Source organism: Cervus elaphus, chromosome 11 (genome assembly GCF_910594005.1).
Source record: "Cervus elaphus chromosome 11, mCerEla1.1, whole genome shotgun sequence".
Classification (NCBI taxonomy): Eukaryota; Metazoa; Chordata; class Mammalia; order Artiodactyla; family Cervidae; genus Cervus; species Cervus elaphus.
The window spans coordinates 89,458,059-89,485,430 of record NC_057825.1 but is presented as its reverse complement, the minus strand read 5'-3'; the positions used below and the strand labels follow the sequence as shown (position 1 = coordinate 89,485,430).

Genomic DNA, 27,372 nt, shown 5'->3' with positions numbered 1-27,372 from the left:
AAAGCCACCCACTCCAGTATTCTGGCCTGGAGAATTCCATGGACTCTATAGTCCATGGGGTCGTAAAGAGTCGGACACAACTGAGCGACTTTCACTTTCACTTTTCAAGGATGTTTTCTATCACCCTTATTTAGTTAAAACAAGTTATAATCTTATGTTGTCCTCGAAATACTTGTAAAAATTGATTGGTCTGTGAAATCCTAAAGATTGAGTATCTCTTATCTACTCATTCTTTTTAAGTTGCTTTTTTAATTTTTTTTATTTTTTATTTTTTTAAGTCGCTTTTAAATACTTTGAAATACAGCTTCATAGAGGGTCCTAAATCTTTGGTTAGATAAATTTTGGAATTTAGAATTTTTCATATTTTAGAGATGCTTTCTCTGTATGTTATGTAATGCTTCAGGGGGGTCTGGCGTAGAACCCGTAGTCACACACATTAATGTTTCTGAGGAAAGCAAGAGTATTCACTGTCAGTAAATTAAATGAAGGCTATATATAGCTTCACATCAGTTCAGGCCAAGTTTTACTGTCAACTGAGTTTTGACGTGAAGCATATGGAAATTTTTTAGCTTTTAGAGTTTTGTGGATTTTGGAGTTGTGCATAGGAGTAGGATGGACGTATTTGGGGTCTGCTTTCTCAACCTCAGAGTGCTGGCAAGCTTCAAATTAAATGGAGCTGAGTGTGCTTATGGTAGGGAATAATTTATTCTGATTTAACACACTGGTGTGTGATGTGACCTCATTTGCATTTTCCTTCCATAGACTAGTCCTTTTGTTGAGGGGCATTTTTCTTCAACCTGCTTCCCCCAACTCCCATTTGCAATCTTTGAGAAAAATCAGTTTTATATCTGAGCCATCTGGAACTAAAGTGAGAAGTGTGCGAGTGTAGAGTAGTGGCTAAGAGTGTGGGCTTTGGGCACAGAAAGACGTGTTTAAGCCCCAATTCTGGCACTCACTAGATTGCACCTTACTTGAAAACAAATCTCTGAATGTTGGAGATTTCATCTGAAAAACCAGACCATCTATCTCAACAGGATTGCTGTAGAGATTAAGAGAGAATGTTAGTGAAGTACGTAGAAGAGCTTTTGTTTTATTCTCATCTTTTCCTGCTGGTATCTGGGTAGCTTATGTGCTTCCCTCTGTGTAGCTGGATTGTCGTGTGGTGCCCTCTCTTTCCCTTAGAGGTTCTGGGTTGCTGCACTTTCCCAATTCATGACCTGCTTCTGTTCCATTCTTGTTCTTAGTCATCAAATCCTGCCTCAGCAATGATTTCCACACCAAAACCCCCACAAACTCCTAAGCGTTATATGGACCTAGTAGTTTTACAAAAAATTAAATGTCTTCGGGTAGAGTCCACATTATGCAGTATGAGGCCTTTCACTATCTGAAGTGTACCACTCATTTTTTTCATCTTTACCTTACTCCAGCACTGTGTTCCCACTAACCAGGGAAGTCTTTCACTTTCTCCCATGAAACAGTTTTCTTACTCTGGCCTCTCAAGGACTCACCTTCTACAGCAAATTAATTTTAAAGGAGTTTCTCCCACCCTAAATGATACCTTTCCTAAAAAGATTTCTAGTGAATACAGTTTTCTTAACCTGATTACATGTGCATTTCAACTGCTTAGCTCCTTTTTCCCTGCTATGATGTGGAAAACAATTCTTTTTTTCTAGAAATGTATCAAATAAAATGAGTATGTGGTCCTTTTTGGTGACATTTGTTGAGATTCATGTTATGGATTTCTTCCAGTTTAGGTAATCCTCTCTGGTAAGACTCTGCAGCTAGTGAAGAGAATGTTATAGCCACCTGGTGTTTTTAAATGCTAAAATAGTAAACAAGAACATGTAAAATATTTTCAAAGAATAGAATTAGGAGGTTTTTTCCCCCCTCAGGAGTAAGTTAACCTGTAAAAACAGATTCCTGAGTGATACTGTCACTCACTGGCTATGCGGAATAATTGTTAACACTCAGTGAAGAATACTCAGCCCATGTCCAGGCCCCTGAAAGCATGGAGATCCCTCCTAAGATGTGAAATTTAGAATATAGCATTCTAGAAATGGTAGTTTGTCAACAGATTGTTTATTAAAGACTTGGTGGGCACATAAAAGCATGCTAGAAAGTGTAAAGGGGCTTCTCTGGTGGCTCAAGAGGGTAAAGAATCTGTCTGCCATGCAGGAGACCCAGGTTCGATCCCTAGGTTGGGAAGATCCCCTGGAGAACATCATGGCAACCTGCTGCAGTATCCTTGCCTAGAGAATCCCATGGACAGAGGGGCCTGGTAGGCCCCATGGAGTCACAAAGAGTCAGACACAACTGAGTGACTAACACACATACAGAAAGTGTAAAAGACTTGATTCTTGCCCTCAGGAAACTTCCAAGGTTATAAACAGACCATTCCCAAAATAAATAGCAAGTAATTATCAATCGAGTATATGTGTAATCAGTTGTAAAATAGGGATGGAGGTGGGGGAGACCTTAGGCAGAGATTGTATTTAGGCTTCTATAGTGACAGTTCTAATATTATTATACATTTGAGTTATGACCAACCTAGATAGCATATTAAAAAGCAGAGACATTACTTTGCCAACAAAGGTCTGTCTGGTCAAGGCTATGGTTTTTCCAGTGGTCATGTATGGATGTGAGAGTTGGACAGTGAAGAAAGCTGAGTGCCGAAAAATTGATGCTTTTGAACTGTGGTGTCGGAGAAGACTCTTGAGAGTCCCGTGGACTGCAAGAAGATCCAACCAGTCCATCCTAAAGGAGATCAGTCCTGGGTGTTCATTGGAAGGACTGATGCTGAAGCTGGAACTCCAATCCTTTGGCCACCTCATGCAAAGAGTTGACTCATTGGAAAAGACCCTGATGCTGGGAGGGATTGGGGGCAGGAGGAGAAGGGGACGACAGAGGATGAGATGGTTAGATGGCATCACTGACTTGATGGACATGGGTTTGAGTAAACTCTGGGAGTTGGTGATGGACAAGGAGGCCTGGCGTGCTATGATTCATGGGGTCGCAGAGTCGGACACGACTGAGAGACTGAACTGAGCTGAATACATTTTAAAAGCAAGGTGAACTGTCATCATATCAGTCTAAGACATTTAGAAGCCTTTGTTATTCAGAAAAGTTACACATTTCATATATAATAATTTGCCTATAGGAATATTTTGGTTAATGTTATCTGTTAAAGACTTCAGTTTGCAATATCTTCCCTGTTAGTAGCATTTAATACCTTGTATTTAGTAGCACTTAATACCTTGTATTTAGTAGCATTTAATACTGTATATGGAGATGTCAAAGTCCCCAACCACTGCTTGATGTTATTTTGGGAGGACAGACAATTATTGGTCTTCACCTGGGGAAGCAGAACGTGCTATATTGACTGTAATCAAGTGTTGATTCTGCCTTTGGAAGTGGCTTTAAATGCTGTATAGAGAATATTTGCTGTCTGTTCTGTACATTTCCAGTAGAATAATTGTAATATCACAGAACATCCTAGGCATTGTTTATAAAGGTTTGTGAGTTGTTAGTTAGATTTAAAATGTAATAATCAGATAAGTAAATAAGGCAATTAATTAATTAGTGAAATACTTGGTAGTTAAGACTTCTCAGATCAAAGAATGTATTATACTTGGCCATTAATTTGTTTTTTGGCTTCACCTTGCAGCATGCAGGATCACAGTTCCCCAAACAGGGATTAAACCTGTGTCCCCCACAGTGGAAGTGTGGAGTGGTAACCACTGGAAACCATGAGTTTTTTTTAATTAAAAAATTTTTTTGCAAAGAGCATTCACAAGGTTGATGTTTTGTAAAACACCAATTTGAGAACTGCTGATGTGTAAGAATTAGGGAAATTGAGATTTGTTCTATTCCACATAGTGTTTGCCACTGTCTTAGAGGAATTGGTCTTAGCCTTTAGCCTTTCTGTATATCAGGATCACATGCACACAAAAATGCAATGTTGGGGGACTTCCCTGGTGGGCCAATGGTTAAGAAGCTACCTTTCAAATCTGGGGACACAGGTTTGATCCCTGGTGAGGGAGCTAAGATCCCACATGCCACAGCTAAGATTCAATGCAGCCAAAAATAAATGAATATTTACCAATAAAAAATACATATATGGATATATACAAATGTCTGGCCTTGGCTCAGGCCCAACAAATTATATTGCTTAGCAAGCATATTAACATTCTCTTGGCAAGTTCTTTTCTTGCATCCAGTGAAAGACAACTGATGGAGCATTTGTGTATTGAGATCAGTATAGGAAAGCCTAGCAGTGTGATTACTTATTTGTTTCCTGTTATAGGCCATGCAGCTTCTTTGAGAACAAATGAAATGGAAATAGAGGGGACAAGGTCATTCTAATTCAAGATTTACCTAAAATTTGTTTTAAAATCTCTGTATATATACGTTACGTGTCCTCCCTACCCTCCCCACCTCAAAAAAGTTGAACCACTCATTTGTCTCCTTTACACCTTCATCTTCCACCAGATGATGGAGAAAAGTTGATGGGTTTATATACTTAGTAAAACTTTGTAAACAAGGAGCCAGATAAATTAGTGCAAAATATAACGTCCTACATGGTGAAGGGAAAATCAAAGTCGAGTCTGTTTTGGTAAGAGAGCTCTTTAAAATGGAGCTTGGAGTCCATTAGTTTGTTTTGTTGTTATTGTTGTTCTTGAGAGGCCCATTAGTGAAGTGACGTCTCAACCTGAGTGGAATCGGACCTTTTGACCTGATGAAGTCATCCAGAACACCTGCTGGAAACTCAGGATACTTATGGAACCCTTACCCTAAAATAACAGTAATAGTCTATCTACTTACTGGACCAAATATTTTCCTGTTTGTGTCAGAGTCAAGCACAATTCTTACCAGTGATTTTTATTCTTCAGTTTATTAATGTGGTGTGCCACATTGATTGATTTGCAGATATGGAACAACCCTTGTATCCTTGGGATAAGTCCCACTTGATCTTGGTGTGTTTACATGCATGCTTAGTCACTTAGTTGTGTCTGACTCTTTGCAACCCTTTGGAGAGTAGCCGACCATGCTCCTCTGTCCATGGGGTTTTTCAGGCAAGAATACTGGAGTGGGTTGCCATTTTCTTCTCCAGGGGATCTTCCACACCCAGGGATTGAACCCACATCTCTTGTGTCTCCCACATCGCAGGCAGATTCTTATCCCACTGAGTCATCAGGGAAGCATCCCTTTAAAGCATTGTTGGATTCAGTTTGCTAATATTTTATTGAGGATTTTTGCCTCTATGTTTATCATGATACTGGCATATAATTTTATTATTTTGTTGTATCTTTGTTGAGTTTAGGTATCAGGGTGATGCTGGTTGATAGAATGAGTTTGGAAGCATTTCTTACTCTGCAAATTTTTGGAATGGTTTGAGAAAGAGTGGTGTTAACTCTTCTCCAGGTGTTTGATAGAATTCACCTATGAAGCCATGTGGTTCTACACTTTGTTACTTGGGCATTGTTGTAGTTACTGATTTAATTTCGGTACTGTTTATTAATCTGTTCATATTTTTCATTTCTTCCTGTTCAATCTGGGATATTGTATCTCTCTAGGAATTTGTCCTTTTCTTTTAGTTGGACCATTTTATTTGCATATAGTTGCTTATATTAATCTCTTATGATCCTTTATATTTCCATGTTGTTGTTAATAACTTCATTTCTGATTTCATTTATTTGGGCCCTCTTTTTTTCTTATTGTGTCTGGCAAATGGTTTATCAATTTTATTTATTTGTCTTTTCAAAAAACCAATTCTTAGTTTCATTCACCTTTTCTCTTTTCTCAGTCTCTATTTCATTTATTTCTACTCTATTCTTTATGATGTCTTTCCTTCTACTAACTTTGGGCTTTGTTCTTCTTTTTCTAGTTTGTTTAGTGTAAGTTTAGGTTGTTTATTTTAGATTTGTTTTATTTTCTGAAATTGGCTTATATCATCGTAAACTTACCTGCTCAGGCTGCATCCCACAGATTTTGGATCAATGTGTTTTTGTTTTTATTTGTCTCCAGGTATTTTTTTATCTCTTCTTTGATTTCTTAAGTGATCCATTGGTTGTTTAGTAGCATATTGTTTATCCTCTACATGTTTATATTTTTGCAGTGCTTTTCTTATAGTTAATTTTTTGGTCACATAGCATTCTGGTTGAAAAAATGCTTGATAGGATTTCAATTTTCTTAATTTTACTAAGGCTTAGCTGTGATGTATCCTGGAGAATGCTGCCTCTGTATTTGAAAAGAATGTATTCTACTGCTTTTGGATGGAATGTTCTATATATATCTGTTAAGTCCATCTGATCTAATGTCTCATTTAAGGCTAGTGTTTCCTTATTGATTTACTCTCTGGGTGATCTGTTCATGGATGTAAGTGAGGTGGTAAAGTCTTCTACAATTATTTCATTACTGTTGATTTCTCCCTTTATGTCTGTATTTATGTTATGTTAATATTTGCTTTGTATATGTGTACATCCTCCTATGTTGGGTGCATATACATTTACAGTTGTTACAGTTTCCTTTTGGATTAATCCTTTAATCATTATGTAATATCCTTCTTTGTCTCTTGTAACCGTCTTTGTTTTAAATTCTATTTTGTCAGTATAGGTATTGTTATCCTGGCTTTCTTTTGATTTCCATTTGCATGGAGTACGTTGTTCCATCCCTTTACTTTCAGTCTGTATGTGCTATAGGTATGAAGTGAATCTCTTGTAGGCAGTATATATACGTGTGAAAATGAAGTCACTCAGTCATGTCTGGTTCTTTGCGACCCCATGGACTGTAGCCTACTAGGCTCCTCTGTCCATGGGATTTTTCAGGCAAGAGTACTAGAGTGGGTTGCCATTTCTTTCTTCAGGGGATCTTCCCAACCTAGAGATCAAACCTGGGTCTTGCCCATTGCAGGCACGCCCATTACCGTCTGAGCCACCAGGGAAGCCCTCATGTATAACCCGGGTCTCCCACATTGCAGGCAGATTCTTTACCATCTGAGCCACAAGGGAAGCCCAAGAATACTGGAGTGGGTAGCCAGCCCTACTCTAGAAGATCTTCCCGACCCAGGAATCCAAACTGGGTTTCCTGCATTGCAGATGGATTCTTTACCAACTGAGCTATCAGGGAAACCTATATATTTATGTATGAAGTGAAGAAGTGAAGTGAAGTCACTTAATCGTGTCCAACTCTTTGCGACCCTGTGGACTGTAGCCCACCAAGCTCCTCCGTCCATGGGATTCTCCAGGCAAGAATACTGGAGTGGGTTGCCAGTTCCTTCTCCAGGGGATCTTCCCGACCCACGGATCGAACCCAGGTCTCTGGCATTGCGGGCAGACACTTTATCTTTGTCTTTTGATTGGAGTCTTTAGTCTCTTTACACTTAAAGTAATTATTGGCAGATATGTATTTATTGCCATTTTATTTTTGTATTTGTATTTCCTATTTGTTCTTTTATTTTGCTTTTGTTCTCTTCTCTTGTGTGGGCTTCCCTGGTGGCTCAGCTGGTAAAGAATCCGCCTGCAGTGCTGAAGACCTGGGTTTGATCCCTGGGTTGGGAAGATTCCCTGGACAAGGGAAAGGCTACCCACTCCAGTATTCTGGCCTGGAGAATTCCGTGGACTGTATATAGTCCATGGGGTCACAAAGAGTTGGAGACAACTGAGCAACTTTTACTTTCACTTGTGATTTAATGACTGTTTTAGTGTTGCATTTGAATTTTTTCTCTTTTTTTGTGTGTATCTATTATAGATTTTGGGTTCATGGTTACAGTGAGGTTTATTTATAGCAATATGTTTATTTATTTTAAGTTGCCGATCTCTTAATTTCAAGCGCATATTAACAACTCTGCATTTTTACTCCCTTCTTCTCATGATTACTATTTTTGTCATCATATTTTACCATTTTGTTTTGTGACTCCTTTAATTGAAGATATAGATGATTTTACTAGTTTTATCCTTTAACCTTCCTACTAACTTTGTATGTAGTTAAATTTACTACCTTTAATGTAGACTTTACCAGTGAGCTTTTTTCTTTCGTAGTTTTCAGGCTTCTAGTTGTGACCATTTCTTTTTTGCTTAGAGAAGTCCCTTGAACATTTCTTGTAAAGCTGGTTTGGTAGAGCTGAAATCTTTTAGCGTTTGCTTCTTTTAAAACTTTTGAGGACTTCCTTGGTGGTATGCTGCATAGGAATCTCCCTACCATTGCAGGGGACCATGGGTTTGATCTCTGGTCCAGGAAGATTCCACATGCCACAGAGCAGCTAAGCCCATGTGCCACAACTGTTGAGCCTGTGCTCTGGGGCCCGTGAGCCACATTTACTGAGCCCCTATACTGCAACTGCTGAAGCTTGTGTGCATAGAGCCTGTGGTCCACAACAGCAATGAGAGGGCTTCCCAGCTGGTGCTAGTGGTATTAAGGAAAAAAAAAAAAAAAGCTCACCGGCCAGTGCAAGAGACTTCAGAGATGCGGGTTCAATCCCTGAGTTGGGAAGATCCCCTGGAGGAGGAAATGGCAACACACTCCAGTATTCTTGCCTGGAGAATCGCTTGTACAGAGGAGCCTGGCAGGGCTACAGTCCATAGCATCCCAAAAGAGTCAGACACAACTGAAGTGACTTAGCACACATGCACCACAATGAGAAACCCCATGCACTGCAACAAAGAGTAGCCCCTGCTTGCCACAACTAAAGAAGGCCCACGTTCAGTGATGAAGACCCAATGCAACCAAAAATAAATATATTTGAAAAAAGTTTTAATCTCTCCATCAAATCTGAATGAAAGCCTTGCCAGGTGGAGTATTCTTGGTTGTGGGTTTTTCCCTTTTATCTCTCTATTTTTTTTTTTTTAATTTTATTTATTTATTTATTTTTTTCAGTGGGTTTTATCATACATTGACATGAATCAGCAATAGATTTACACGTATTCCCCATCCCGATCCCCCCTCCCACCTCCCTCTCCACCCGATTCCTCTGGGTCTTCCCAGTGCACCAGGCCCGAGCACTTGTCTCATGCATCCCACCTGGGCTGGTGACCTGTTTCACCATAGATAATATACATGCTGTTCTTTCGCAACATCCCACCCTCACCTTCTCCCACAGAGTTCTCCCTTTTATCTCTTTAATTATATTGTACCAGTCCCTTCTGGCCTTTAGAATTTCTGCTGAAAATTCAGCTGACAGCGTTATGGGTGTTACCGTGTATGTAACTCATTGCTTTTCCCTGCTGCTTTTAATATTTTATCTTCATCTTTAATTTTTGCCATTTTAATTACAGTGTGTCTTGGTGTGGCCCTTTTTGAATTGATCCTGCTTGGGACTCTGTGTTTCCTGGACCTGGCTGTCTGTTTCCTTTTACAGGTTAGGCAAGTTTTCAACTATTATGTATTCAAATATGTTCTCTGCCCCACTCGTCAGGCAACTTCTAACAATCTTATGTCCTTTTGTCTTTATGACTCTTTGTTTCCCTTGGAGTACTCTTTTTCAGTTCAGTTCAGTTGCTTAGTCGTGTCCGCCTCTTTGTGACCCCATGGACTGCAGCACGCCAGTCTTCCCTGTCTATCACCAACTCCCCAGAGCTTGCTCAAATTCATGTCCATCGGGTCGGTGATGGCATCCAACCATCTCATCCTCTGTCATCCCCATCTCCTCCTGTCTTCAATCTTCCCCAGCATCAAGGTCTTTTCAGATGAGTCAGTTCTTCACATCAGGTGGCCAAACTATTGCAGTTTCAGCTTCAGCATCAGTCCTTCCAATGAACATTCAGGGTTTATTTCCTTTAGGATTGACTGGTTTAATCTCCCTGAAGTCCAAGAGACTCTCAAGAGTCTTCTCCAACACCACAGTTCAAAAGCATCAGTTCTTCAGCACTCAGCTTTCTTTAGAGTCCGACTCTCACATCCATACATCACTACTGGAAAAACCATAGCTTTGAGTAGACGGACCTTTGTTGGCAAAGTAATGTCTCTGCTTTTTAATATGCTATCTAGGTTGGTCATAGCTTTTCTTCCAAGAAGCAAGCGTCTTTTAATTTCATGGCTGCAGTCACCACCTGCAGTGATTTTGGAGCCCAAGAAAATAAAATCTCTGTTTCCCCTCTTTTGGGGTTACCGAAATCTGTGTTTCCTGAATTCAATTCCTAAGATCCCAAATAAACTCATTTCTTATTTGCAGCCTCCTGCATTGTTTTTGGTTTACAGTATGTATTTAAAATTTATAAAATTACTTTCTATAGTGCTTATGTAGCTTTAAAATGTGTGTATATGTTATATGTACACACACACATATTAGAAAAATTAGAAGAGAAAACAAAAGGCAAGTTCTAGAGTTAGAGTTTGGTAGGTTTATCCAGCAGCTGTTGGGACAGGGAGACTTATATTCCTGCCACCAGGGAAGTGAAAATCTGCCATGGAGTTAGAATGTTTCATGGAGTAAGGCTTTGTAATGGATTAAATGTCTCTCCCAATGTGCTTCCCTTGCTCTGACTTTATGCTCATCATCCGTTCTTAATTAGTAATTCTGTTTTACTATAATTAAGTATCTGTTACTAATTAAGAATCCCAGGCATTTAGATTTTGAATCATCGGAATGTATTAGCTATTCAAAAGAATAAACAAGTATCTCTTCCTACCTTCCCCTAGCCTGTACTATCAGATTTCCTTCTTTCTCCTTTATTTCTAGCCTCTCCCTCTCCACTAGACTCTTTCTATGAACATTTAAACATGGTCTGGACTCTCCAGTCTTTAAAAATAGTTTCTAGGGACCTTTCATCCCTCTAGTTCCTGTTCATTCCTCTTCCTTTCCTTGGCACCTGGCCCCTTGAAAGAGTTTTGATTACTTCCTGTCAGCTGCAATTCATATCTCATCCATTTTGCTTTCTCCCTCATTTCTCTTTAAGGATCCTGCTTTCATCATGGTCATAAGAGATCTCCATGGTCCTAAATTCTGTAGACACTTCTCAGCCTTCCTTTTGACCTTGCGTCCCTGGTGGCTCAGCTGGTAAAGAATCCCCCTGCAATGCGGGAGAACTGGGTTCGATCCCGGGGTTGGGAAGATTGCCTGGAGAAGGGAATGGCTACCCACTCCAGTATTCTGGCCTGGACAATTCCATGGACTGTGTATAGTCCACAGGGTCACAAAGAGTTAGACACGACTGAGTGACTTTCACTTTCACTGAGCAACTTTCACTTTTTACTTTAGCCTTCAACATACCTGCCTTACTGGGTATATCAGTCCCCTGTGTCTAACGTGGCAGAGTACCACAAACTAGAGGCTTAAAACAACATGAATTTTTTCTCTTGCCATCTGGAAGCTAGAAGTCAAAAAGTCAAGAAATAAAAAATCAGGTTGGACTCTCTCTCTCTGGAGACTGCAGGGGAGAAGAGGGGAGGATCTGTTCTTTGCCTGTTCAGCTTGTGGTGCCTGCAGGCATTCCTCGCCTCGTGGCCCCATCACTCCCGTCTCTCCCTCCCCAGTCACATTGCCTCCTTTTCTCCGTGTCAGATCTCCTGCTTCTCTCTTACAAGACACTTACCATTGGATTTAGGGCCTCCTGGGGTAATGCAGGATGATCTACTTATCTCAAGGTTCTTAATTTAGTTACATCTACAAAGACCCCTATTCTAAATAATGTAGTCTTCACAGATTCTCGGGATTAGAATCTGAGCATATTTTTGGGGGGGCTACCTTTCAGCTCACTATAAGGGAAGGGTTCTGTCTTCCCTTGATTTCTGTGATGGCACACTCTTCTAGTTTCCTTCTCAGTCTCCTTTTCTATCTCCTTGTCTTATCTGACTTTGCCCTTTCTCCCTAGGCAATATTCTAGGCCCATGACTTCTGTTACCATGTATGTAGACGTCTATTCCAAATTTCTATATTTAGTCATACCTCTCCTACTGATGCATACAAACAACCTATTTATGTCACCATTTGAATGTTTCAGAGGCATTACACATTTAATGTGTCCAAAATAGAACTCATAACCCTTTATGCCTCGAATCCCCATCCCCACCCTAGAAAAATCTGCCCTTCCCGTAGAGTTGCTTAGCTCAGTGAGTGACATTACCGCTCACCCAGGTGCTTGTGCCAAAGTTATCCTTGATATCTGCCTCACCTTGTCTCCCCACATCCAGTTCCTCCCCAGAAACACCTAAAATAGTTTTGGAATCTATCTACTCTCTTCTTACTGCCATTGTCCTAGTTTAAGCAGCTACCTTTTGTTTTTCGTCCGGATTAGTGCTTTAGCTGCCTTACTGGTCTCCCATTATCCTCTCTCTGTCTCTCCAATCCATTTTCCATATGGCAGCCTGAGTGACTTCAAAATATGAATTGAGTCATGTCACTGTGCTGCTGAGAACCGCTTTCAGTGGCTTTCATTGCTTTTAGGATGATATCCAAAATTCTCCATGTAGCCTCTGATGTCCTAGATGATCAGGTCCATCTGCTTCCACAGCCTCATCTCTCTTCCTTGGCCATTCTCCAACTGGTTCTCCTTTGACTCTTCAACTATATGTGTATGTACCTTCTTATAGTTTTTGAAAGTTCCCTTCCTGTGCCTCTGAGTCTTTGCACATGGTTTTCCCTCTCATCCCTCCTGCTAGCTAACAAATTTTTCAGGAATCAGTCTAAATGTTGCTTGTTCAGGGAAGCCCTCCCTAGCCACACCCCACTCCTGAACTAGATTGGGCCTTCCTGTCTTCTAGTAGTCCCTACTGCCTCTCCTTTTAATTTAATACTAATCACTCTTAACTATTTGCTTATCTCTCTCCTGAGAGAATGTGAATACCATGAGGGAAACAACTGTGTACCTTGTGAAAATAGCTGCCAAGCACAGGGCTGAGGGTAGACACACAGAAACTAGTGAGCGAGTGCATCTAATTACCTGAGTTATTAAGGTGTAATTGGGAAAGACCAAAGCCTGAATCTAGTGGCAATGTGTTTGAAGTAAAATAAAATGTAAAACTGTTAACCCACAGTGTTTAATTTTTTAAATGGTATTCGCCAGACTCAATTGTGGTACTGGAGAAGGCTTTTTAGAGTCCCTTGGACTGCAAGGGGATCAAACAGTGAATCCTAAAAGAAATCAACCCTGAATAATCATTGGAAGGATTGATGCTGAAGCTGAAGCTCCAATACTTTGGCCACCTGATGTAAAGAGCTGACTCATTGGAAAAGACCCTGATGCTGGGAAAGATTGAAGGAGGAGGAGAAGGGGGCAGCAGAGGGTGATGTGGTTAGATAGCATCACTGATTCAGTGGACATGAATTTGAACAAACTCCAGGAGATAGTGGAGGACAGAGGAGACAGGCATGCTGCAGTCTATGGGGTCGCAAAGAGTCGGACAGGACCTAACGACGGAACAACAACAACCAGACGAAATGAACTTAACAAAACTGTAGGAAATATAATAGTAGAGACTAGTTTTAATATAAATTACTTAGTAGACTTTTTCCCAATAATTGAGTCAATAGTTCCAAGTATTCTTGACAGTCAAGTTGTTATCCTGGGCATAATCTAGTTTTAGCTTCTGAAAAAAAAATCTCATCTAGGTTCAAAAAAAAATAGCCAATTTTTGGATTGGAGAAATTGTTGGATCTGAAAGTTGTGGCTTTTCAAAGTGTTGAACTGATGAAGTAAGTATTCTGGAAATATCCTAGGTATATTAAAAGTCTTGAAGTTCTTTGTGGTTGGGAACCAAGACCTCTATTTCAAGCCAAATATCTTAAACACAAACTCTTGACCAAGGTAAAGTGCTAAATCATATGCTTGGCAGGAGCTTAGCATTCCTGTTTTGACTACATGCTCTACCATCTTCAGCCAAATGTCAATCATTATTTTCCATTTTCAGCATGTTTGCCACATATTTAAGAGGGAAAGTGAGATGGAGGCAGGGAATGAGTTTCAAATAGTTCTTAGATTTCTTAATGCAGTTTAGATACAGACCAGACATCAACTCCTTTATGTGCTACTGAGGTCTAGTTCTTGAAGAACTCCTCAAACGATGACCTACTTCAGACTGCACGTTTGTCTTCTTAATAGACGAGTGGCAACTGGTGGTTTATGTGGCAGAGCTAGATGTCTGTGTTTACTGAATACCTGTGTTATTTATTTATTATTATATAAGGACTTACCCCAAAGTTTAGCAGGCTAAAACAATAAACATTTACTGTCACAGTCCTGTGGTCAGGAATCTGGGAGCAGCCCAGCTGGGTGCCCCCACCTCAGAATCGCATGAAGTGCAAGCGGTCGACTGAAACGGCTGTCTGATCTGAGGACTTGATGGTGGGAAGATGACGTTCGAAACCTAGGATTTACCATTCTTCAGCAAAACCGCCCCACGCTCACCCCATTACTAACGTCAGGAGGCATGTTCAGCACCAGCTGTCACTGTCACACAAGGGGCCCACAAGCCAGTGTTGTTACTGAGCTGACCCAGCAACCCAGCGTGCCTGACCGCTGAACCAGGGCCTTCTGTGGTCTCTAGCACTGTCTGGGTGTTTTTTTTTAAGTGAGGTTGGACAGAATATGTACTTTTAGTTAGAGCATAGATATGAAATTTCTTTATAAATTGTTAAGCCCTATACAAATTACGCTCTTGGATTGCTACTGTTTAGAGAAACCGAACTTCCCAACTGTTTGGAAAAGGTGGAATGGTATAAAATACAAATCAACACTATATAACCTGCTGTGGAGGGAACAGCTTTCCTAGTAGTGACAGTCCCGGTCACAGTGTTTTTGACTTTTCTAAAGTGTTTGTGTTAAATTAGGTAATATCCCCATGTTGAATTTGTGGTAATTTTCCATTCCCTTTCTCATGACCAGGTATATCCTGCAATGTGTTCTCTGTTCTCTGCCTTCCTCTTAAATTAGGATTATTCTGTTCTTTCTTAACTCTGCTTTCCTTTTCTCATGATGGTAATGGGCACTCAGGATTTATTTTGGTGGCAAAGGCAGATGTTTTAGAAAATGGAGCTCTGATTCTCTGTGGGTGACTTCCATAATGTGGGGAGAAATCACTGTGTTGACAGTGAAGTGAAGGTCACTCAGTCGTGTCCGACTGTTTATGAGTCCATGGAATTCTCCAGGCCAGCATACTGGAGTGGGTAGCCTTTCTCTTCTGCAGAGGATCTTCCCAATCCAGGGATTGAACCCAGTCTCCCGCATTGCAGGTGGATTCTTTACCAGCTGAGCCACCAGGGAAGCCCAAGAATACTGGAGTGGGTAGCCTGTCCCTTCTCCAGGGGATCTTCCTGACGCAGGGATCAAACTGGGGTCTCCTGCATTACAGGCGGATTCTTTACCAACTGAGCTATGAGAATAGTGAGCAACTGCCAAATGAATCTTTGGAAAGTACTGTGTAATCTGTCCATCAGGGTTCAAGACCTGTGAAGAGTCTCTGATTAGGAATACCTATTTACTCAGTTACCCTGACATTCAGAACATACTTGGTTCTGTCATTGTTATGCTGAAAATGGAAGTGGTAAAAATAAAAACTGGTTTCTCCCCTTTTATAGCCTTATGGGATTATTATTCTGGAGCAGTATTTGAAATAATCATTGACTTCTTTTGTCTCTAAAATATATTAAACTGATATATTTCATACTAGGTGCCCTAATTAAACCAACAGTGAATTACATGGGTTCTGTCTTAAATTCTCTTTGAACTATCGATGAATTATTTCTCCATCTTTTTTAATACAGTTTTATTTGCTGGGTCTTCGTTGCTTCGCACTGGCCTTTTCTCTAGTTGGGGTGAGCAGGGGCTACTATCTGGTTGTGGTGCTCGGGCTTCTTATTCCTTCTTCTCTTGTTGTGGCACATGGGCTCTAGGGCACATGGGCTTAAGTAGTTGTGTGTGAGCTCAGTAGTTGTGGTTCCCAGGCTCTGGACCACAGGCTCAATAGTTGAGGCGTACGGGCTTAGTTACTCCACAGCATGTTGGATCTTCCCAGACCAGGGATGGAAGTGTCCCCTGCGTTGGCAGGCGGATTCTTTAACACTGAGCCACCAGAGAAGCCCTTATTCTTAATACTCTTCACTATTGTACTTTGTCTTTTAAGATTATATTTTCTAATGTTTATAACAGGTTTGAAAATTGAAAAAACTGCAGTAACTTTTACTGTACCCAGAAGCAGAGAGGAACTTTTTCGTGAATGTTACCAAGGCAGAAATAAGTGAGAAAATAATGTATTAAAACTTAAAGATGCCGCCGGGAGCGCTGGGTAGAGGACTGAGCTGAGATTGAAAGGAGACAGGCTAGAAAGGGAAAATTGCCTAAGCACGATGATCTATGGGTATTTATGGAGTTCCTGATATTGAGGAAGGTTACAAAATATAAAAACTTTCATCTTGTGTTTCAGGAGTTGAGAATCTAGAAAAATTATACATATGAAACAGAATAGTTAAGTAGTATTAACACCATGCTCATCACCTACAAGTGCTTAGGGGAGGTACTATAGAGAGTAAAGACTACAGTGTTTTGTTTTGCTTTTTTAAGTTTTTATTTATTTATTCTTGGCTGTGCTGGGTCTTCCTTGCTGTGCCAGGCTCTCACTGGTTGCAGCGATTGGGGGCTACTCTTCGTTGCGGCACAAGGGCCTCTCGTTGCAGTAGCGTATCTTGTTGCAGAGCACGCGCTCTAGGCGCTTGGGCTGAGGAGTTGTGGTGCGAGGGCTTAGTTGGTCCATAGCCTGCGGGATCTTCCTGAACCAGCGGTCATGCCTGTGTCCCCGGCAGTGGCTGGCAGATTCTTAACCACTGGACCACCAGGAAAGTCCTACAACTGTTTTTGAAGACTGGTTAAATTTTAAATAAAGAACTGAAAATAAATACATTCCAGATGATAGCAAGCGTACCAAAATGAATTTGGAAGCCAAAAGAATACTCATGAGTGCAGAGAAACAGGCACTTACATAATACCAGTGGGAATTTAAACTCTTACGGTAGCTTGGCAGTAAATCACGAGCCTTAAAAAAAACAAGCATTCTTTCCTATATGGCAGTCTATTTTTAGGAATCATCTTAAGAAAATCATTAGAGGAAATGAACACAAGAAGTTCATCCCACCTTTATAATACAGAAACATTGGAAACACACCAACTGACAGAATGTCTCTATTAATATGGAAGTGAGAAAGAGCAAATGATGGAGCATCATGCTGTTACTATAAGAATGGGTGCTTGGGGAATGGGTGTGTGTATATGTGTCTGTATGTACATAGGGGAAGTCAGCAAGCTTATATCCACTACATTGTGAATCATTTTTAGCTCTGTATAGTTAGACAGCTGATGACCTTACTTTTTTCCTTTTTGCTTTCCAGTGTGATCAGTTCAGTCGCTCAGTCATGTCCGACTCTTTGCGACCCCATGAATCACAGCACGCCAGGCCTCCCCATCCATCACCAACTCCATAAACATGTATTATTTTTTGAAATAGGTTTTAAAGAAAAACAGAGCTTAATAAGAATCAGAATAGGGACTTCCCTGGTAGTCCAGTGGCGAAGATTCTGTGCTTCCAGTGGAGGGGGCCCGAGTTCAATCCCTGGTCAAGGAACTAGATCTCACATACTGCAACTAAGAGTTCACATGCTGAAACTAAAGATCCTGCATGCCACAGCTAAGACCCAGCACAAGCAAAAAAAAAAAAAAAAATTTTAAAGAAAACAAAAGAAAAAAATCAGAATAAGGGGCAGCTGTTTACAATGTTTATTAAGAATGTATTTTTTCTACCTATTTAAATGTTAGGGAAGCTATGATCTTGGTTAGGTTCTAGAACTTACAGAAATTTATCTTGAAAAGGTCCCCTCCCACCCAGCACCCATCCCACTTGCCTAGAAAGGCTAACTAAGCTGAGATGTTTTTTCTTTTAACTCTTAAAGAATTGTACATCGGTATAGGTAACTAGTTACAGACTAGCATTTTCTGTTTATCTGTAGTTGACAACTTTGATTTAGAACATCAGAAGCATCTGGAAGAATCTTTTCATTTCCTTGATCCTTGTATCATTTTATCCTTTCTTTTGCTCCTGTATAGGTTCTGTCATAATGAATGGATCCAGTGTGGCGAATACATCACCCAGTATAAAATCCAAAGAGGACCAGGTGTTAAATGGACATGATGAGAAGGAAAACCCATTTGCAGAGTACATGTGGATGGAGAATGAAGAGGATTTCAACAGACAGGTAAAGAAGTGAAAGGCTAATGATACATGTAGTTCAGCAGCTATATTTTACCATCAGTCTGTCAAAAGAGAAATGTGTTCATTGGCTTTAGAATAACTTGAAAATACGTAGAAGCCTGGTCAGGGCTGACCAAAAAGCAACTTCAGTTGCTAAGAGACCAAACTGAAGATACCTTGGAGGATGATATTGAAATTTTTCTATCATGCTAATTAAAAGAGGATCTAATGCCATGGTGTTCTGGTGTAGGCTTCTGGGAAACAGTAGCTGTGTGCAGACAGACCAGCCTGGCATGCCCCAAGTAGGAACTCAGGGACTGGCAGAATGCAAGTCTGAGGTAGAGAGTGTATTTGGTGGGGGAAGGCTAGACTGCTTCCACAAAGATCCGGCAGTAATCAGTTGTCTTATATCTCTGTGGTTTTAACAGCCCCAGGTAAGCACTTCAGGTAGACAGGTGACTCTGCAACAACTTGATGCCCTCCATCATATCATGTTGCTCTGCCACTCCCGGGCATTTGGCAACTGTAGGATACCTGGAAGTCTTGCTACAGGTGACTTTTCCTTTGAATTCAACTATATTAGCTAGTTTGGGTGATTATTTTTGCTTGACCAGCCCTCTGGTGGTGGCATATGAAAATGTGAATCAGTCACCAGGCAGCCTGCAGGAAGGGGATGGCCAAACATGAAGCGGGAGGCCTGTTAAAATCACACTAGTCTCCAGAGTGAAGCATACTCTTTACCAAGAGTTAACAGGTCTGCAAAGAAGTATAAAATATCCTTACTATATATTGCTTTAGATTTAAGACACTCTTTTTCAGAAATATGCAAGTTGTTTAAACATTCGTATTATTTCTTCTTGTTTTGAAAGAATTTTCTACTGGTATGCCAGAAAGTGTTCTTTATATCTTTCTAAGGTTCTGAAAGTATTTTTCTCCCAAAGGGGCCTTATTACTATAAATGTGGACCAGAAGCTGGGAGTTGGTTTTGGTTTAATCTCCATTGTCCAGGTAGTAGTCTAGTTACATAGTTCCTGGACCCTTTTCATACTTGTAAAATGGGAAATTTAAGAACTGCCTCTCAATAAGATTGAAAAAAAATGTCAAGCTTTAAAATGATTTTCTGTTAAGTGCTATATGAGTGAAAAATATCTGTGTCACGTATTAGATCTGTGAAGACCTGGAATTTCTGCTATTTTGATTATTTCCTCAGTCTTATTTTTTATGGAATTTGATTGAAAATACTAAAAGTTATATTTTTTTCTAGCCTTTCATTAGAAGCATCATAATTCTTAGTAGATCTCATACAAGATCATTCTTAGTTGCAAAGTAATAACCTCTGAAAGAAAGAGGTAGAAAAAAAGCTAGAAAGTGTGAGTCCCACTGGGCCAGTTAAGTCTGAGCTCTTCCCCTTTGCTTGCCAGGTGGAGGAGGAGCTGCAGGAGCAAGAATTCCTGGACCGCTGCTTTCAGGAGATGTTGGACGAGGAAGACCAAGACTGGTTTATTCCATCTCGAGACCTGCCTCAGGCCATGGGACAGTTGCAACAACAGTTGAATGGACTGTCGGTCAGTGATGGTCATGATTCTGAAGATATTTTGGTAAGAGCATACGTAGTTCCACATGTGACATAGTGAAAAGAATATAGGATTTGGAGTCACAGTCTCTCTTTTTGGCCCAACAACCTCGGGCAAGCTTTGGCGCCCTCTGAGTCACTGTTTCTTCCCTCATCACTGGGCATTAACAAGGGGGTGCACTGAAGATGCATTGCACCTCTGAAAGCACTGTGGAAGTGTGATTGCTACGGCATCACAAACTTTCGTTTTCTCCAGCAGGATTTTCAAAACAGAATTGGGATTAAGGATAAAAATTTGAACATGGAAGAGGTTTGGTTTCAAATTATCATTTGCTGTTGTCCTTTTCTTTTACTGTCCCTTAAATCTGTATTTATAGTTTTGAATGATTCTCTTATAAAAACTGCTGGTTCATTTTGGAAGGAATATACTTTAACAGACTGTTTTCCACTTATAATTAGAAGACCAGATAAATGAATTCCCTGCCTTCCATGTTTACTTAATGTCAGAATTCCATAAGTGACATTGTTCTTGCACAATTCATGTCTGAATGATTTTGCCTGGCAGTTTGCTGAGGTTTTAGATCAAGATCCTGTGATTCAAGAGAGTAGCTAACCAAAGAGAGGATAGACAAAAATAATATAGGGATTGTGGTAACCAGTCTAGTTTGATGGAGTACTTTGATTTTCATTGAGTTAAGGTACTTGTGAACTGAAAAATTATTTTTTGAGTCCAAGTTAACAAGCCTCTAATGAAAGCATCATGAAGGGAACAGGAGTCTAAAGCAGGGAGGAGAAAATGAGGTTATCAGGGGGCTGAGTCCATCAGGAGCCACTGAGAACAGTCCAGTAATAACAGCCTAAGTTGCAAGGAATTCTGTGTGTTTCTCTCCTTTGGGCTGAGAGGAAGGTACTGGTAATAACAGAAGCAAGGAGAAAATAAATTGTAAAGTGCTAAAGTGCAGCTTGCCTTGGGATTTATTATCTCTTGGTTCTTATTTCAGAGCAAAAGTAACCTGAACCCGGATGCCAAGGAATTTATACCAGGAGTGAAGTACTGAGCTGACGGGAAGCTCTGAGGACTCGTGTGTCCCGCCTCTGGGGACAGCGCTGCACAGGAAGGCGGAGCTGAGGGGGGGATGGGCAGGGGGTGCACAGCGGGGAAGGGAACAGCGGTTTAACTTGGCACTGTGAGCAGAGAAACTGATGCGCTCGGTCTTTCTCTACAAGCCTCTGAGTATTTCTCTTTTGTTCTACTGACTTTCATTTGAAGCAATTTCCTATTGTTTTTATTAGCTTTTCGATTTAGGGAAATTGCAATCTTTCCCCATGCCCTCATCAGGAGTGTTCTGCTGTGTGTTTAAAAGAATAAGCTGACCAAGAAAATCTGGGTGTTTAAAGATGCCCTACCCACCCTGCTGTCTACTTACCAAGGGCAGTGAACACCTGGAGCACTACATATTCAGTCTGTTGAGCTGGATGGGAAGAGGGACAGTTGGAAGAAGCAGGTGTTGTAAACCAGAGTACACAGCTCCCCGACCCCTGGGGGTTTCCTGCAATGTGCTGGGATTACCACTGGCCTGCTGAACCCATGTCTCCTTGCCTGAACCCCGTTCAAGAAAACACAGGCTTAAAAGTACTGGTTTACCAGTACTTTAGATGGTTGATAAACCAGCTTTCATCAACCACCTTTTGATGGTTAATGAAAGTATAGAAGGAGAGGACTGGGATGGTGGTGTCACTTGAGTCATTGATTTACTGTTGACCTACTCTTAAGCCTCTGTTTACAGCTACCATCAGACTCATTATTTACAAGGTAAAAGAGCTCTAGGGTGGATTTGCCACCTCGACTCTCATGGTGTCTAATCCCCTGTCTCCTTTCTGCCCCAAACCCTATTCTGTTTTTAAGAAGAGACTGTTACCAAAGGTGTGTGAGAGGCATGCAGTGCTGGCCATCAGCTTCAGTCTGGAGAGATCATCCTTGAATCCTGATAGTTATCGTCTTAAATTTATTTTGACAGTTCTTTCCTGGCCCTGTGAAGACTTGGTCCACCTGTATCTTACTTTCCTTAGAAAGGTTTGTGTACTTTTATAAGCCCATGTATTTTTCAGAACGCTAGCAAGAAGCTCTGTTCAGTTTGATGCGTCTCCCCACCTTACAGAATTATGCAAAAGGACTCCAGAAAAGCCTAGGAGAGTGAGTCCCGCTTGACCCTGTGACTGTGTGATGCACCGGGACAGTTTCAGCAGTTATAAAATTTTGCTGTTGCCACACACCCAGCTTTTTGCATTTTCTAGGTTGAACTTTCTGGGTATATTCTTTTCCTGCCCACAGGTCACAGATGTTTTGGTTGTTGTTGTTGATACTCATAAGGAACTAAGCTGGGCACCAGGAGATGCCTTTGTGTGCTGGAGAGGTTGGTGGCAGAGTCAGGTCTGAAAAAGAGCGTTCTGGTCCTGGCCGTTCTCCCAGGATGGGCGAGGACTGGCAGGGGCCTGAGGAGAACAGTGGCCCCTCTGTATGACCGCCACTGTCTTATATGACAAGCCTGTCAGGAAAAGATCATGGAACTTGAATAAAGTCTGTAAATTCAGTATGTGTTTATGGGACAGAGGTTGGAAGGAAAGGGCTAGGGTCTGGAAAACTTAAGAATTTCTCCTTTTTCTTATGAGGTCCCTTGCTGACTTTTCTAACAGCCGCAGGTTAATGTCAGATTGAAATAATGAGCCCGTATTGCCAGATGGGCTCCTGAATTTGCAAAGCCTCTACCTTGAGAGAATGGAACTCTTTTAACTTGTGATCAGGGAGGGCTACAAATAAAGAAATGTCTTAATTCCAGCTTCAGCTTTCAGCTGGAATTGTTGCCTCTGATAAGGCGAGGACCTTGGAAGTGTAGAAACAGAGGTCTCTTTCTTCCAGGACTGCTGTTCCTCCTTCAGTCTGCATTAACTTGTCCAAGCTCAGAATTCTAAAGGCTGGTGAAAGTGTGTTGGGATTGCAGAAGGAGCCATTTTCTAGACCATGGTGTCTCCATCACAAAGAGGACCACGGATTTTCTTATGTGGCCCCTGGTCTGGGAAGTCCTTCAGGGATCTGCATCGAGCCGTTCCCTCACCCTGACGCAGGCGTGCCCTTCTGACAGCAGGATAGGCTAACTGTTAGGTGTGGTCCCAGTGGCTTGCTTCCCCTCCTGCTGTGGGGTTTCGTCTTGGATGTCGGTGTGGTTTCAGAAGGCATATTTGGTCAGGACTAAGAAAGCTTCCTGCCAGATAAGCAGTGGAACCTGAGGACTGGCCTTTCCAGTCCTATTGAGACGCAGTTTGCTGACCCCAGGATCAGGAAGCGGCTAGCATGTGACCTCCTTTTTAATGTGTATGTTTGTGCTTCTAATGGTTCCTCTTGCATTCTAACTTTTCTCCATCTGTTTATGTTGTGAGGTGGGAGCATGATTGTCACCCAGACCACAGGTCCAGCTGTAGTCAGTTTGCCAGCTCCTTAGCAGGAAATGCATGTGGGTCTTACTGGGTCTTCAGTGAAGAAAGGCTGGACTCAGACTTTGCCTCTTAGGGGAGGTTATGGATGCAAGCCAGACTAGATACCTTTACCTTTTCAGGATAAGGCTGGTATTATTTTAAGTGATGATTATGATGTTGAATTTAAGTCACTACTCTTTTAGTTTTTGTTTTGTTTTTATTGGCAACTGGAAGTTTAAGTATAGAAACAGAACATGTATTTTTAACAATTGGTAATTCTGACTGGTCCCAGTGTTATTTTATTAGTGATTGATTTTGTGGTTATTGGACTCTTCACCTCCAAAATGAAAAGTATTTTATCTCTTGCTCTTCAAGGAGAAAAAAGAAATGCCTTTTAGTTTCTCCAGCCCTTTGAACTGCAACTGAGAATTTGATGGATACAGTCTAGGTCTGAGCACCTGCAGCTTTGGGTCTTTGGGCCAGTTTCTGACTGCGGCAGTTGACTTTAGGGTATCACATAAGGTCAAACCCCAAAAAATTGTAAAGAAAAGGCTGGACCTTTGCAGCCCTTTTAGTTTCCAAAGTCAAAACAGCTGGGGTCTCTTTTATTAAAGTTACAATGCTAATTATGACTTTAAAGTGTTTTTAGAGGTAATCAGCATTTTTCAAATTGTGTATTACTATAATGGCAAAGTTCTGTCTTGTGTTTGGAGATGCTGGGAAGTAAGGTCAGTCAAACACTTTGACCTCAGAGTGTAAATCCATGTATGTCAGGGAGGAAAGTTGTGTGAAGAAATAACCAAAGGAAACTTCTGCATTAGCGCTGCTGCAGAGCCGGCATGTAAACACGGGAGCCCAGGACGCCACACTACCGAGGTGGGAGGGGGCAAGTGTTCTTTGCTAGGGGTCCTGGCATCTGCAGAGCCAGTATATAAACACAGGAGCCCAGGACGCCACACTGCCGAGATGGGAGGGCGCAAGTGTTCTTCGCTAGGGGTCCTGGCATTACCTTTAATAGTGTTGTTTGATTTGGATTATGTTGATGTATGAGCTCAGCCAGAGACCTGACAGTTTTGACCAAGATTTGGAGAGCAATTGGGAAAGACTGTATATCCCTGGCCACTCTCTTCTGGGGTAGATGCGGAGCTCATTCATTGGGAAGTGGGTGGAGAGAGCAGGAGGACTGGCTGAGATCTGTTGAGCATCAGCAATGTTGGTTTCCTCCTGCCTTTGCCCACAGTCACCCATGTGAACCATGTGGATCGTTTCCCCTCTCACTGCCCACACAGATGTTGGTTCCTCGTCCCCCTGTGGTAGACAGTGTACTACTCTCTGCGGTCACTGCTCTGCTGCCTTGCACATTTCATCCACAGGCTTGATTAGTCACAATTTAGTAAGGTTTTTTTTCCCCTGTTTTTAATCTTCTATTTCTCCCATCTTGAAGCTGCCACTAGTGACAAAGGACAGGGGAATAGGAGGCTGACCCAGGGACATATTCAGGTTTCCTACGCGGCCTCTGTACATGGCTCACTGCGTCCTGAGTTCACACTATTCGTGTGTACATGCTAAGTCGCCTCAGTCGTGTCCGACTCTTTGCAGTCCCTATGGACTATAGCTCACCAGGCTCCTCTGTCCATGATTTACCAGGCAAGAATACTGGAGTGGGTTGCCATGTCCTCCTCCAGGGGATCTTCCCAGCCTAGGATCGGACCCAGGCCTCTTAAGTCTCCTGCATTGGCAGTCAGGATCTTTACCACACTAGCTCTACCTGGTCTCACTGCCCAGTCCTCCATAGCGATCCACAGCCCAGATTTTGCCGGGGGACAGGGGGTGTCATAGTGAGACAGCTAACTACACTGATCTCTACAGGGTGTCACAGCTTTATCACCCTACCCCCAGGGGACAGAAGAGAAATCTACAAAGGAACAGATGCACCATCTTTCAAGAAAGACGCTCTTTATGTTTTGTTATCAGGAGTCTCATTTGTGAGGTCTGCTGAGCTTTCTTTCCCAGCCCTACCTTCTTACTGGCTCCCTTTTAATATTGTAAATAGTAAGGGAACATTCTAGGCTGTGGAAAATGTTTTCACTCTGTAACTCAACACTAATTAAGAATCTCTCTTGTTGATTGTGGGCCTTTGGAAATGTTTAATGCTTGATGGGTGGTTTCCAAGACAGGGACTTTTTTTCCTAACACCTTTATTGAGGCATATTATCATAAAGTTCGCCCATTTCAAGTGTACAAGTCAGTGATTTTAGTAACTTTCCTGAGTGGCACAGACATGCAATTCTGTTTCAGAGCCTTTTCATCCCCCTCAGTAAGATCCTTCATGTCTGTTTACATGGCACCCATGGTACTTGCCTAGCTAGGCAACCACTAATCTACTACTATAAATTTGCCTTTTCTGGACATAATCTCAGTGGAATCATACAATCTGGTCTCTTGTATCTGGCTTACTTCATTTAGTGTATTTTTGAGGTTAATCCATGACATGTATTTTATGTTACTAGTTTGTTCTTTATTGCTAAATAATATTCCAGTGATGGATATACCACATTTTGTCAGCAGGGAGTCTTACTAAACTTGGATTTCAACCTCTTGGGGTCTAAATGGAACCCTGAGAACATAGGATTCATGGGGGAGCTGCTGTGCCTGTCAAAGGAACTGCTTATCAGAACCAGCTCTGTCATCAGAAGCTCCATGAGGAGCCTGAACTACTGCAGAAATTTTTATAATTTTGCAACTTATTTTTTGTATGAAAATTTCATGCCGTCTATTGTCAGGCTTCTGAAGCATCTGATAATTAACAAGTTAATGAGCATGTGTTTGAGTGGAAAGAAATGAAACCATCAATACTGTGTTGGATATTTTTATCTCCTCAGCTAGACAGAGGAATCTCTGAATTTGATGTTATTTCCATTACAAAGCTGAACATGTGTTAAGATCGTGCTGCCTTTGTTGGATCGATTTAAGAAGAGGACAGCCAGCAGAAGCGGTCAAGAGGAGAAAGGGAATGAACTTTGTGGTACATCCCAGCGGTCTGTGCATGACCTGTGCATCTGCTGGTGTGGATGGTGAAGTGCTGACAAGGCCAGGGCAGCTCAGCACCTCCAGCAGGCCCAGGCTTGGACTTTGGACCTTTTCCCTATTTCTCAGGTGTTTAAAAGCTGTTTCTGTTCCTTTTTTCCCTATGTATACATTACATGGTAATTGTTAATACTTCTTTGTGGGAGGGGCAGAGCTTTAAAATTGAAGAAAATAATTTTCATAAAAATATCAAAAATGGAAAAAAGTTACTTTTTAAAAAATTTGCTATACAAAGTGGCAGCTGTTGAAAATCTCATTAAAATGAGAATAAAATGCATTTGCTGGCAGTGGTACTGTTTTTCCTTCAGTGGGGTTATTATATTAGAGGAGGGGTGTGTGTGTGTGTGTGTGTGATTTTGTCTCAATATAAATCAGTTTTAGTTGCACAATTTTCCACTCTAAAAAGTTAACAAAGTATTGTCTTTGCAAGTCAGACCTGAGTGAATCCCATCTCCATCACTTAGTGCCTCTGGCCTGAACCTGTTTATCTGTCAAGGTATTAACACCTTCTTTCTGGGGCTGTTGTGAAAATTTGACCACATTTAATTTCAAAGACAGCCTGGCATATGATCAGCACTTAATACATGGTAGTAATATTGGCAATAATGTGAGTACCTTTGAACAGAGGTGGTAACAGGAAATCCTTGAGCTTGAGGGATAGGTGTTATTTCTCCTGTTCCTGGGCAAAACTTACTCCTCTCTAGAAAACAGTTAAAGGGATTCTGTATTTACCTTGCAACTACTGAACAAGTCTGAGAGCCTGCTAGGTACCTGGCGTTGTTCTAGGTACCAGGGCTGCTGAGGGTAATAAGCAGGCATCATTCCTGCTCTTGTGGAGGTTAGTTTGTTACTGTTTACCTCCCTTGAACCTCCCATTGAGGCCCTGAGAGGCTTTATTTTATATGGTAGAAAGATCAGGAGTTCGGACCCTAGCTGATGGGTTTTGAGTGCCTTTCTTTGCCTCCTTCTTACAATCAGGTTTCTAAAAATCTGAGCTGACTTGCCTGTTTATAGCTTTTTGAGATGCTGATTCTATACAGGGCCTGAACGCTTCCCAGCGTTTAAGATGTGTATCG

General features: G+C 41.4%; 1 protein-coding gene across 3 annotated transcripts in view; it reads left to right on the top strand.

The window, feature by feature from the left end:
- Positions 1-26,573, top strand: part of PAIP2B (poly(A) binding protein interacting protein 2B) — a 40,450-nt gene extending 13,877 nt beyond the window's left edge. Inside the window, exons 2-5 of one of the 3 annotated variants that reach the window (XR_006343623.1) lie at positions 18,021-18,169; positions 19,587-19,763; positions 20,740-21,812; positions 26,137-26,573. Coding sequence is in view for 2 of the 3 variants with exons in the window: in XM_043918333.1 (XP_043774268.1) it covers positions 18,032-18,169; positions 19,587-19,763; positions 20,740-20,796 (372 nt within the window). In the remaining variant the exon portion in view is untranslated. Of the gene's footprint in view, positions 1-9,269; positions 9,353-18,020; positions 18,170-19,586; positions 19,764-20,739 lie in introns of all 3 variants that reach the window. The other 2 variants (XM_043918333.1, XM_043918332.1) reach the window with 2 other exon arrangements.
- The last annotated feature ends 799 nt before the right edge of the window (positions 26,574-27,372 follow it).